This window comes from Bradysia coprophila (genome assembly GCF_014529535.1).
Source record: "Bradysia coprophila strain Holo2 chromosome IV unlocalized genomic scaffold, BU_Bcop_v1 contig_106, whole genome shotgun sequence".
Lineage (NCBI taxonomy): Eukaryota > Metazoa > Arthropoda > Insecta > Diptera > Sciaridae > Bradysia > Bradysia coprophila.
The window spans coordinates 1,392,326-1,406,318 of NW_023503372.1; the positions used below are offsets into that span (position 1 = coordinate 1,392,326).

Genomic DNA, 13,993 nt, shown 5'->3' on the forward strand with positions numbered 1-13,993 from the left:
TCATCAAATAAAAGTTACCGCTGATTTTATGTAGAAAGTCTCGAAAAGCAGATTCACGGATCAGTAGCAGCTGTTGAAGCAGGAGTAAGCAAAGCAACTTTTTTTTTTCTTGAAAGCTTCTAACATACATTACCTGTAGATGTAATAATTGTTGTAAATAGTTTTGTTGATGTAAACGGTTTTTTGGTCGCCACTCTGGTGTTGCAACGACATTAAATATTTCCCTACACTTCTTTTTCTCTCGCACTTCATTCGAGATTTTTCAGATTTTAAAAGTTATCGATATTCCCAGTCAACAAATTGTTTCTAGGTTTCCTTTAAGAATTCAAATTTTGCGCCAAAATATCATATAAAATACCAAGAATTTAATTGACTGTGACATCCATCTGTGGTTACTTTTAAACTCTGATAAATCTAAAATTGCGTTTTCTAAAGGTAAACAAACTGTAATATTATCATTAAATCTACTACTTCCATAGTTTGCTTCGCAAAATGTTCAATACAAAATCTTTTTCTTCATAACCTTTAGCATACGTCTTGCTATATAACAATATACAAATCTAATTTGTGTCGTCGCTGTCGATAACAGATGAAGATGAAGATGACTAGTTGGTCTCATTGTTTTGCCCTTCGATAAATGATTCTACTCACTGTGTCTGACCGTTTACCACACCACGCATTCTCTATAATATTCTTAACTAACCGCATTGATCATCTCAAATTGTATAAATGATGCGTGGGTGAGCCAGGACTTCATTTTGTTAATGTTTTTTAAATCCGATGCGCGCAGGTTACAAATTCCCAACCATATCGAAGACGATATCGGTGTGTTTATCACATTTATTAACAGTCTCTGCATTTCTATCATCGCCGGGACAATAAAAACCACCATTATAAACAAGAAAATCAACGATTTACAGCAAACAGCATGAAATTGATTGTATAATGTTTAATTTAATATCTTAATACTTCAAAATGATTGCCAGTGAAAATTTATATTTCAGTAAAACGATATGTTGGCTTGATATCCCACTGTGCTGTGCCTCTTACAGTCAGTATTGAAAATCATGCCAATTTATATCAACTTACTAACCATAAATTTTAATATATTCAAACTCTGAAATCCATTTAGTTAAAAATAAATAAATAAAATTTATGTACCACAGTGTGTGTCTGTACGTTTGGTACCCACTTGCTGCGCTCGGTCGATCTTTTCGGTGTATGAAGCCATCGGTGAAAGAGAGGCACTAGAATTTACAACTAAAATGGCATATAAAACCGTGTCGCCGAATGGCCATTTGTTCTACATAAAGATCATACTGTCAGTACATTATTATTATTATAGAGACCTGTTTTAATCGAGACACACAGTACGTAGTATGGAATATTGAGTGTAAGCGCAGCAGAACAAACACAACACCCGTGTGTAACAGAACAATTGTATATTGCGTATAATATTAATGAATACGCTCGTCGTTGTCGTCGTCGTCTTTCCGTTTTGTTGTCATACCGCATGTCCATGTCCAACATTAAATTTAATTTCACTAGAACATTAAATGTGCTATTTACATGCATACAATTCGTGTGATATATTAACTTAGCGGATAATATTTTCCTTGTTTCGTACACGTTCTGCACTAAACCGCCCACATAGTGTTCATTCAAATGAAGGAATGTATAAGTATAAATTATTCATAAAAAATTTATTAAAAATAAAAATGAATTGCAAGAATTAAAAAAACCGACAACAAAATAATGAAATGTTTTGTGTACATTAACCGTGTTGTTATGTTAGATACAGGCGGGGCGGTTGTTTGTAATTTTTTTTTTTTTGATATGTGGATTATGCGGTGTTATTATTATGGTTTTGTGGTGTTTTTTCCGCTTTGTTCCATGTTATGCTTCAGACGATTTCTATTGTATTATTGCATGGTGGTTACTATTTTATGATCATTGTTTTACTTCACCTTAGAATTTCAGACAAGCAACGTTTGAAATTTTTATTTTTCAATGTTGTTGACCAATGAGCACTAGTCATCGCCAGAGTTTACCGCATGGAGCACTGTTATAGACTAACCCAAGTGTGCAAAAGCTCAGAGGGCAACATTCGGCAAACTTTCGGCGGATCACAAAAAATACGGAACCCTAGTTTCGGTTGAATTTGAGTGCAGCGTCATATAGTTTAGTGTGTTTCAATAGAGTTGATGGAATGTAGCAAATATCGTGGGCAACATCACTGAAGGGCGTATCTCCGATACCCTTGACTGTTGATGTGATCCATTTGTCTACATTTACGTATGCCCAAACCCTGATTTACTTTGTTCGCTTTGTGGTAGCTTTACCATTGGACTGGCAACGAGTTAGGAAGTTTGGTGTTGAGTTGAAATTACATTTCAACTATGATTCGCTAGACTTTTTCTTGAGCAAATCGGTATTTTGTTCGATAGAGCCTCTATCAACATGGCCTGATGAGAAATGGTATTTTTGAACTGCATATTAATGCAAAACGTCGAAAGACGTATCTCTCACAGATCGAAACAGTGGTTAAACGTCTTATCATTGATAGGTAGTAAACAGTAATGCATCAGTAATGTTCCTGAGATATCGGAGATACGACTTTAGTGATATTTTCCACGATACGATTAGTATAAATGCTGTAAAAGTAAGTTCTACTGTGAAGGAAACCTGCGCTGCACTCGAATTCACACATATTTGTGGAAGATCTCCTACATGATAAAAACAGAGAGATGCTAATATGGCGATAGAGGAAATATGTCGAATGACAGTTGGGTTTTTGAGAGAGAATTCAATACATTTTCTCTCAACCAATTTTAAAATCTTTCGAAATTTTCCCTCTATCCGTCGAATCGACTCAGTCGTCATATTAGCATCTCTCTGGATAAAAATACATTTAACAAATGGTACGCACGACTTGGGTAGTTTGTAAACTTACTGGGAATCACAATGCTTCAAATAGATCTCTTTGCGAAACTGATGTCAGCACAGCTCAGTGCAGTGGATTACTTTGACGATTTTGTGTGCAAACAAATCATAGCCAATCTCGCAAAAGCGGAAAATTCCTGCAAATGCAGCAACAAATTTTAGACAGTTTTTCGAGCAATTCAACGCTTTTATTTTCCTTGACTTCAAATATAAACATTTCACGGTTACTAAAAGTGTTTAATTCAATTTTCCATTAGCATATTCTATGGTAACTGTTTTCCTAAAAAAATATTTCAAAAACTTCCCCTCTTTGCGAAGTTGGCTGTGTTTAGTTTGCACACAATTTTTGGTATGCGATCGCACTGCCAGTCGTCAACCGAAGAGATCTATAAGACGTCTATTTCATTTATACTAAAACTGGAGTCGGTACTTTTTGAAAACGAACAACTATGTGAAGCGCGAATAACAGTGGAATTGCCTATCTACATCTAAAAAAGAGTATCGTTTTACAAACTCAAATTCGTACGCTCCAAAGAAACATGTTTCATTTCAAATTGAAATTTTCAATATAAGCTAAATTTGGAGAGTTAAGTTTGTCAATTATCTTTACATGCTACATGCGTCGAAAACCGTACTTTTCACGTTTTAAGCACTTCTTTCATCGCCCTCAGCATGTAAAATCCATTACATAACTCGGATAAAAATGAAAAGTCTAGTTTTCGTGTGTTAATTGACCTCGGCTTCGCCTCGGATCAACAAAATTCACACGAAAACTCTACTTTTCATCTTTTTATCCCTAGTCATATAAAATACTATTGTTCTTGCTATATATCTAACTCCTTGTATTTGTGCAAAAGCCTATCCAATAGACAATAGCTAACTAGGGTAGGAAACGTTCGCATGGAGCCTCTACCAGAGTATTCAAATAATAACTTAAACTTTTCCCAATCATATAAAATCCGATACCTTGAACTGTACGAGCATAATAAGAATGAGTGTCTTCTATGTTTAAGAGGAAATGGAAGTACTGTGTTCCTTTGGTTTTCCCATTTCCGTTTCAACAAATGAAGTAGTCGACAACAGTTTTTATAGAATAATATAATGTAACGAAGTCGTAATTTCAATGGATTAACATAAATTTATACACAAAAAGTTCACTGCAATAACGACTCTTAGACTACATTGTACAAAATATAATAAAGAAAAATAGACAAAACTGTCTAATAATTACAATTTATTGATTACTGCTTCGATGTCTGTATCATCTTTGCGTTCACGAAGCCCATATTGAGGCATTGATTTTATGAATGCCCATTCTTCAGTCAGTTTTAGCTTATCTTCGCGGTTCATTTTCTTCACTTTGTTCAAGTCATTTTTGAGCGAGTAATAACGGAATTCGAAATCAAGTTCCAGCATGTTCTTGTTATTTTGACGAAAGTCGAACATAGCGTTAACGTAGCGAATCCATTTAATGCCCGTTACCGCATCGCGTTTATTTTCTCTAAAACCTGGCAATGCAAGTCGAACCTCTCGTAACAGTTTGGCGTTTGACAATTTGCCCAAGCGTTTGTTCGTGCGCTTAAAGTACAGTTCTCGCAATTCTTCACCTTGGTATTTCACAGCTGGCCGTGGAATGCGCAAGATATCTGCGATGAGAATCGTTTTGTTCCGTCCGGCAGTTCCATATTTCAGACCTAAATTTCTCATTAGATCTGAAATCTCCGGCACTTTCAACGACCAAAGTTTTTGAGCTGTAAAGTGGAGTTTACTCTATACATACTGCAAAGACGCCAACCCAAACAAAAAACAAACTTACATAGGGCAAATCTCGCCTGTTCCAAATCATCACTTTTTGATCGCTTCGGATTCTCCGTTTCTTCCGTATTTTCATTGGCTTTGCGTTCTGGGCGGATGCCATAAAACAGATTTTATTAAACTTATTTTTCAAGCATAATTCCAATGATTCCAACAATTCGATTGGTCGTTCAATGTCCCACATACTTTCGATGTCCTTCTGATTCAGTTGTGTGAAAAGAAAATCGCGAACGAATTCAAACGATTTTTCGTTTCCGGATGATTTGTTTAATGCACCGACGACAGCTTTGAACGTGTTGGCAAGAGTTGATTTGTCTGGTGGGAATTCCTGTATGACCAGAAGATACTTTGTGAATTCAACTTGAACACCAGTTACATGTCCAACTTCTGAGATGGATGTTCATTTACGGATAAAGCTTACCGCTGTTAAAATAAGATCCTTGGTGCCAATATGTCGGGAAACGTTTGTTTAAAGTTTCTTAAATATGCAAAATCGTGGCAAATGCAAAATCGGATGTCGTGGCTTATTTTTATTGCTCTAGTCGATAACATATGTTAATGTTAAGCCGTCTTGAAAATGACACCGTTTCTTTATGACACCGTTTCTTTATGACCTGCTTTTCCATGTCGCATTTCGTCGAAACACTACTTCGTGAAGAAACCAACTGAAACTACACATTCTTTCTTCAAAAGACCCACCCAGACATTCTTTAAATCACTTTTCTATCATGAAATAGTTTCATAGTTTGTAAAGTAGCATTTTTTGCTGACCACTAGCCGGCTATTTATATCCATCATTGTAAAACATTGTAAAATCGTTTTCGCAACAAGTGCCGAAAAGTATGACTTTCTGTTGCCTTTATTGCGAAAAACGTTGTATACAACTCGATGATAAATGCATTTTTAGGCACACGATGTTTATAAGTCCTCTAGTAACAGTCTTCACATCCAGTGCCTAAAAAAGCATTCATCACTCTGTGATATAAATAACTATCTTTCAATAAACGAATTATGTGTATTTATGATGAACGAATGAAATATATAACTCGGTCGATGACAATTGAATAATTAAAGGTACTAGCGAATTATAAGAAAAATGAACGTTGTTTTTTTCATTCGATCAATAATTCCAAACACATTCTTACGTAATGTAGTTATGAGAAAAAAAACAACAATTTTTTCATTTTTCATTTTTCGTATAATTCGCTAATGCATCACGTCTCCATTCTGCATTTAACGTTTCACTTATTGCAGCAAAATTGATAAAACGCATGAGATGGAAATCGTATGACAATATTGAAAGTTATGATTCCTTTGCTGTGGTAGAGAAGTAAAATTCTTGAAAACTTTCAAAAATTTTCGATAATTTTCATGAATTTCAAGATCAGTTACAAACCAGTGGTCTTCAATCTCCGTCAGTTGAGCTCGAGTAAGCTTACAAAATTACTATACACCACACCAGACAAATCTACTGCATCGGTTCTATCTCTAAATCTATGTGCTGTGACGTATAACAAACTTCTGTAATTGCCAATTTGTAAAGTGAGTAATTAAAAGAAAGGAAAATAGCTGACAAAACAAAATACATCTTTGAACAACTGCCCGAACAACGAATTCTAATTCGCTACTTTATTTTGTTAATCCAAATCTTATAAATATTTTAATGAGCAAATTAAACAGCATTCAGCACAGTAAACTAAACCGAGAGAAGAAAACACCGCAATTTAAACGCTAGTAAATTAACGAAATGTTAAAAGTCAATTTTTCTTATAATAAATATCTGCTTTAAAAAAAACCCCAACCTAAAACTCATTGTATATTTTATGTGGCTAGGTATTCCACCTCGGAACAATAAATAAACTCAATGTACATCTATCTTGCGAAACAAAATGCGATTTTATCTCATAATAAAGCTGTATAAAATTCCTAAATTATTGCTTGAAAATAATTAAAACGTCTAAATGTCGGCATTTTGCAGCCTTTATCTCACTTTTTATGTAGCAGCTTGGCAGATTATTCCCTTTTACTGCAAATTAATGGCACCGAGATGTAATTAATTTTGACAATTGTATTTAAGCTGTTTTAAAATATACTACACCAGCTAGGCGAAGAGAGAATGTGAAGTGTATTATTTGGTGTTGGTATACTTAACTGAGTAGGGAATATTCTGTAGAAACGAGTGTATATAAGTACAACAGCCGACTTATATATTAACATGATGCCCACGTTTTTGTTGTCAGGAAGAGCGAAAATGGTAATAACACAACGGTACGGTCATATTTAATGTTTGATTATAAATTTTCCAGAAGGAATCTTGGGAATGTTGTATGAACAAACGGTATGCATGTTAAAATGAAAAATTGACAAAGTCTGTACAAGCTGCATGATTATAATGCATCATCGGCAAAGTCCTACAATATAACGAACAAAGTCGACTTAGAACATTTAAAATGTTGGATATCCGTCGTTCGGTTTAATTCATTTGAAATATATTCGAAATAGACGACACATTCTCCAAATCTCAAAATCGGTTAATTAACAAAAATTTAAATGTCGTGTCGAGCGCACATATATAAAACATGTCTCGGCACATTATATTTACTGGTTTTGTGTTATTACATACATACATCCTTTCAATGCATGTGCCATTTATCACGAATGTATGATAAAATTATATGCAAATTGACATTTGTACGCCCCAGAGAAGTCTTACATTTGTTGGCATGTTGACAGAGCTTGTCAGGCAACGGAACATTTTGATAAATTGCATGCATGAATGTGAAAACTTCATCCTATTCTATTGCGTTCGACGAGGAAGTATGAAATGCATTGCATATGATATATAGGTATGTGGTGTGCATGAACACATATTATATACGATGTGCGTGCCATTCATAACGTTTATATTTCGAGGAGTAAAAAAAAATCCGGACTAAAATAAAATTCTGTTCAAATGATTCGATTATGGCAGGAATTTAGAGAATTTCATAAATTTTCCAACATTTTACAATTAGATTGTGCCACACACACTTTGGTAACCTTTTAATTGCTTATTTCAAACTGGTTTGCCTGAGGACTGGCATTAATTGCAAATAGACAAAGACGCTTATTTAGGTCTTGGAAAGAAACCAACAAAGCTTCCTTTCGATAATTTTAATTCTATAAATTCTGTTTAGATTTTTTGTCTCATCCGATTTGAACTAATGTGTGTGGTTGTTCTGTATCGATAGACGGCAATAGCTTTGGCATGATTGCGGGTGACGTTAACGTCGACTTGATGAGTCCTGTGTCTTCTGCTTCTTCTAGTCGCAGTCGGTATGAGAATGTGATCCGAAAGTGCAATTACTTTGTAGGCAATGACAGAGTGACTAGGCCTGACAGCAATGCTTTGCTCGATCATGCCGTCTTCAGTTCTCGGAAGCTCGTTTCGGTTCGGAATGTTACGGTTAGGCATCTCTTGAGTGATCATAGCGTCGTGATTTCGTTTGTTCATCTTTCGGTTAGCGCTAAGTACTCGTACGTCGTTAGGTCTGTGACTGACTACAATGTAGTCAACCGAAAGCTCAATGAGCTCCTCTGCGACTCTGAGCGTCCTCCGACTAATGATGTGAATGATTTGTACTCCTATTTTTCGAGTTCTTTTAGGGATGTAATGACCTCGTGTACTGTGAGGAGGAGGGTGAGGATCAAAACCGTCCACCTGACTTGTCCGTATATGAACGGACATTTGGAGTATCTCGTCCGGAAGGTCGGTAATCTGAAGATGAAAATTAAGAGGAAAAGGAGGCTTGGCCTTGATTGTTCGTTTCTGAGCGATAAGCTTGGTGCTTTAAGTGTCGAGTTTAGAAGGTATCAGCTAAAGTATAAAACTGATTACTACGAGGATTTGTTCCGCGATTGTGACGACTCTAGGAAAATGTGGAAGAGTATTGGGCTCCTCTTAGGTAGACTTAAAGGAGGAAAGAAGACAGTCCTACTCAGGGAGCGCGGAACCGGCGTAGACGAAAGGCTAGTTTCCGAGAAGTTCAATGGATATTTTACTAATGTTGGGCGGGACCTAGCAAGTAAGATACCTGAGACTGCTCGCGATGACTTGAATGCGTTTGCTACGTTGGCTGTGAATCCTCTGTCAATATTTTTTTCGCCAGTCACGGTTGACGATGTCTTTTCGACGATTATGTCCATGGATGTCAACAAGTCTCCCGGCTACGATGATGTCACGGTGGAATCTTTGAAGTGCTGTGCTTCTGCTGTGTCCCCTTTCCTGTGCGATTTGTTTAATCTGTGCTTGTTCTATGGCGTGTATCCCGATGAGCTTAAGGTGGCGAAAGTGGTCCCGATTCATAAGAAAGACTCTGAATACGATGTCGGCAACTATCGCCCGATTTCCGTTCTGCCGGCTGTTAACAAGGTGCTCGAGACCATAGTGCAACGTGCGCTGAGTGGTTTCTTCGACAGCTGTGGTTTCCTGAGTGCGAGGCAGTATGGGTTCAGGGAGGGGAGTGGAACGCATACTGCACTGTTTGAATTGGTCAGCATGATTAATGAAAGGATTGATGAAAGGAAGGTGGTGACGGGTTTATTCCTAGACCTCTCAAAAGCGTTTGACACGGTGATTCACCGCTTGCTCTTGTACAAATTGGAGCGTGCTGGGATAAGGGGTGTTGCCTACGATCTGCTGAAGAGCTATCTGACGAACCGGAGGCAGTTTACTGAGTGTAATGGCGTCCGTAGCTCGATGACTGACGTCGAGGTTGGTGTGCCGCAAGGCGGAGTGCTGTCTCCGTTGTTGTTTCTGGTGTTCATTAATGACCTGTACAGTCTGCCGATTAAGTCATCTCCTTTTGGCTTTGCAGATGACACCAATATGTTTGTTTCTTCTGCCTTAGTGTCTGAAAACGTCTCTGAAATCTCGGATGATCTTGTCATCTTAGCGGAGTACTTTCGGCTGAATAAGTTGACTTTGAACCTCGGTAAGACAAAGCTTGTTCACTTCCGTAAGCCAGGCATGAAGGTTCTAGATATGCCTGTCCTGAAGTTTAATGGTGTTACGATCCAAACGTGTCCTAGTGCGAAGTGCCTAGGTCTGACTCTAGACGAATTTGTCCGTTGGGACGCTCATGTTGCTAGCGTGTCGAATGTTGTCTCTGGGCGTATAGGGATAATTAAGAGACTGCGTTTTCTCCCGAGGAAGGTCCTGAGGCTCATCTATTTTTCAACCGTTCACTGTCACTTGACCTATTGCGTGGGAGTCTGGGGTTCCGCTGCCAAGACTCTCATTGATGGACTCTGTGTACTACAGAGAGGGGCACTGAAAGCGTCCCATAAGCTACCAGCTCGGTATCCCACCGAGTTGCTCTATGGAAAAGAATTTCCTACCGTTCTCTCAGTGCCTCAGCTGTATAAGCAGGCAGTTTGCAGGTTTGTCTTTTGTTGTGTTAATCGTGTGAAGCACCGCTCTCTAGCTTTTCCCGACAATGTTAATTGCTACAGGACCAGGTACTCCCACTTGTTGAGGAAGCCGAAGGTCCAATCTGAATACGGAAGGCGATGTTTGCTCTTTTCTAGACCTTCGTTGTACAACTCACTGTCACTGTCGCTTAGAAACTTAAGACGCTATGAAGAATTCTGCCGTTCGTTAAAGGATTTACTGCTGAAAGAGAGCCGTTAGTGCTCGTCACTGTTAATTGATCGGATAATTGTTTGACGTACATGCGCTTTTCCTGTTTATTTAATTTTTATGATTTTTACGTTGCATCGTCCCTCACTATTTCCCCCTTATTTGACGCAGTTAATGTTGTTTAAATTTTTTGAAGAAAGAATTTTTTTTTTTAGTTTTGTTTTTCGTAGCTTCTTTGAATCGTTAAAATTGCGAATTGAAGCTACGCAGGCTAATTTTTCCTTTTTTGACTTATTCTTTTTGTTAACGTTTGCTTTAATGTTTTTTTTATGTAATAATTAGAGAAAGGAAACTGTGACCTTTATATTTTTTTCTTAAAATAAATGGATAATAATAATAATGAATTTAATTTTCATTTGAGTTATGATTCGCTAGAATTGTTGGTGTGCAAATTGGTATATTATATGGTACAATGTTCTTAGGGCATAGTGTGAGTATACCTTGGTCTGATATGGTATGATTGAACTGCATATTAATGCAAAACGTCGAAAGGCGTATTTAATTAATTTACTCTCAAATCGAAACACTGTTGAAAAGTCCTGCTACTCTAAATTCTCCAACAATTCTCGGATTTATCATCGGGAATTTTTTATGAAATAGATATACGACTTCCTTTCCTTCCGAGACATCTGATTTTTAAGTCGCTTGATGAGGGTCATACAAATTTTATTGCTTGTTTTTTTCCAAAAATAATGTAAGGACAAACAGTTGCCCTCCAGCTTCCAAGCAATTAAAGAGTCTCTGTGTTTCTTTCAACAAGCATGATATATACCTTAAGAGCGTTACAACAACAACTCATGTAATTTTGTATCCAAATTTGTGTCTGAGTGTCTGTCGACCGAGCAACACGCATTTTCTCGTCTGTCGCCGTTAATGGTCTTTCAAGCTTGTTTCTCCGATTTATTTACGGCTAATTTAGTGTGGTTAAATAAATCGTACAACTTGAAACATTTCTGGCGGCAGAAATGGGAAATTGTTTTCCGAAAATAAGTTTTTTTTTTTTGCAAATATCACTCCAGTAAAAGTAAATGTAAATGTGCATAGATCCGGACGAATCGTTTCGGGTGTAAATTCGTTTCAGTGTATAGTAATGCTAGCTCTCGCTCTTGTTTTGTCCGTATTGTGTTCCAATTTTGCTCGGCTTTCGAAAGAACTGTGCCTTTGTTTTTGTCACAGAGTCAAAGAGTGAAAAGAGACATCGTTTTTACATTTCTCGGCGATGACGAAATGTTCGTTCTTTTCAACTCGCAATCAACAAGTGCGCTTCGCCGCTATCGTTACAGTGTGGTTAAATGAAGTTTCTATTGTGTTTCACTTGATCGATTCGGTTCTGACTTAGTATAAAATAGTTAAATTAAGTGAATCACTGCGAAAGTGTACGCGTAGAAAATTTATCGCATTTGTTAGTGCACAAAAGGTTTGTTTCTCCAAAAGCTTCGTTCTTGTTATGCGTAACGTCCTTGTCAATCTGTTGTGCAGCTTTGTCGTTTTTCGTCCAACAGCTGTGTGCCCCATTTTAATGTGAACAATGTATACCGTAGCATTCTGCAACATCGTCCTTAAGAGACATGAGTAGCATGAACATAGATAGCCGAATTTAAATTGTTTAATTCAATTCATCTACGTTTCATAACCCTCATGTCTTTTGTGAAACCGATGGCCAAGCACATGCAAATCGGATCATACGATTTTTTCTCGGAAAGTGAGGGAACCAACGGTAAAAACCAGTCTTTTAGGACTGGGTTTGTGTGGTAAATGTATGTTGTGACTATCCATATAAGAGAGTGGAAAGAGAGAATTTTGACGAGTCGTGAAGAGACGATAATGAATATTCGAATTCAAAGTCTCACGCTAGATTCATGTTTTTCTCTCTCTTGTCTCTATGGAGTACACAGAGTTGCAAGGTGTGAACGTAGAAAAGAGAAGAAACGGTCTTATGGACGTAAAGAGTTTGTAAGCATGGTAGGGAAAAGGACAGAATGCTTCCCGCCTGTAGAGTCGAACACGATTGCACCTAACAAATCGAATTTAGATCTTCTTGGAGTCTATTGTGCGTGTCTAAGGTTTCTGTTCCTGTTTCATTGCAGGAAAATGAATCGAGCGACGCCACCAACGACTGAAAGTGACACATCGTCATTAAATAGCGACTTTATTGACATTGATATAGGTGCAAACGCAGCTGAGATGTCTGATGGTGAGATCCTATCGGAAATTAAAGCTTTGCATCCAGGAAAAGCTTTGGCGTATCATACAGATACAAAGTTCTCAGTTTCGAAGAGTATGAGTGACACGACACTGGCCACACCGAAGATTCCTTCGGCGGTGGTAATTCCAGAATCGTCGTTGTCCAACCGCTCAAAAGTCGCTGAACAGAGATCGTGGGGCGAGCTTGAATTTCAAACCAAGAAGCCCAGACGCTATCGTAGCGGTAAGGGCTCCGCAAATGACAAGACCTCGGACAACTCCTTGGCGGCCTTTTTGTCGAAAGTTACGATGTCGAGCGCCAGAAATGATTCCAAACCAGTTGAGGACCGAACAAGCAAATTTGAAGCAAGTACGCCGATAAATAGCAAACGAATTCACAGTGCTGGAACGACACCAGAAGATTTCAAGAGTCAACCGGGAAAGTTGGCCAAATTGGAAGACGGGATAAAATGGGAAACGTTAAACCTAAAAGTCTGCATGCCACAAAGAGTACCAACAGGGAAAGAACTGCAAACCATTAAACAGTTCCTGCAATATCAAATTGAAGCGGCGCTTACTCACCGGGAAAAATTCATTCCACTCTTCACCGAACCATGCAAAATTGAACGAGACGGAGTGTACGTGTATTGTTCCGACCTGGCCTGTACCAAATGGTTAAAGTGCATGGTAATACCAGGCATCCCGGATGTCTCGGGCGTTCTGACGGTTCTGCCACAAGACACACCACTGAAGCTTGACCCAAATTTTGTCATGGTCCGGATGGTAGTGTGCATCCCTACAAGAAAGCCCGGTGACCAGATCCTTAACAATTTAGCTCAACTAAACAAGGATTTGAACATGGGAAGATGGTGAATCAAGAGAATCCGCCCAAAGGGTTCAAACAAATCCATGGTCTTTATGCGGATCGACAAACGATCATACGACACCATCGCCTTGCGAAACGGAAAAGTAAACTGGATCTTAGGGCCCATTTATTTTGAAGTGGAAGGGCACAGATCACGGAAGAAGTCGAAACAAAATCCGACATCAGGATCCGACAAACCTGTGGACACAAGCAATCTCTTGCAGAAGAACCACGGTGTTGAACCACCTTCTAACAGAAGTGTGGATAAAACCCTCTCTAGAGATGGAGGCTCAAATCGGGAAGGGGTCAATAAAGCTGCCTCCGTAGGCGTACGTCAGCATGCTGAGAAGGGAAGAAACGGACGATCTTCAGCAACTGATGCAACACGGACGACAAAGTAGCCCGAATTGCACAAATTTTTCGCTCTGGACGATAGTAGTGGAAAAGAGTCTTCATTTTCAGCCGATTTTGTGCCTATTTACGTTTACTTTTGCATTACATTTCTC

General features: G+C 38.2%; 1 protein-coding gene across 1 annotated transcript; it reads right to left on the minus strand.

The window, feature by feature from the left end:
• Positions 1-4,033: 4,033 nt before the first annotated feature.
• Positions 4,034-4,851, minus strand: LOC119070800. Its single transcript, XM_037175282.1, has 2 exons — positions 4,760-4,851; positions 4,034-4,694 (listed from the first exon to the last, which is right to left on the minus strand). Exon 2 carries the CDS (start codon positions 4,648-4,650, stop codon positions 4,171-4,173), a length of 480 nt encoding a protein of 159 aa, XP_037031177.1. The 5' UTR covers positions 4,651-4,694; positions 4,760-4,851; the 3' UTR covers positions 4,034-4,170.
• Positions 4,852-13,993: the final 9,142 nt, after the last annotated feature.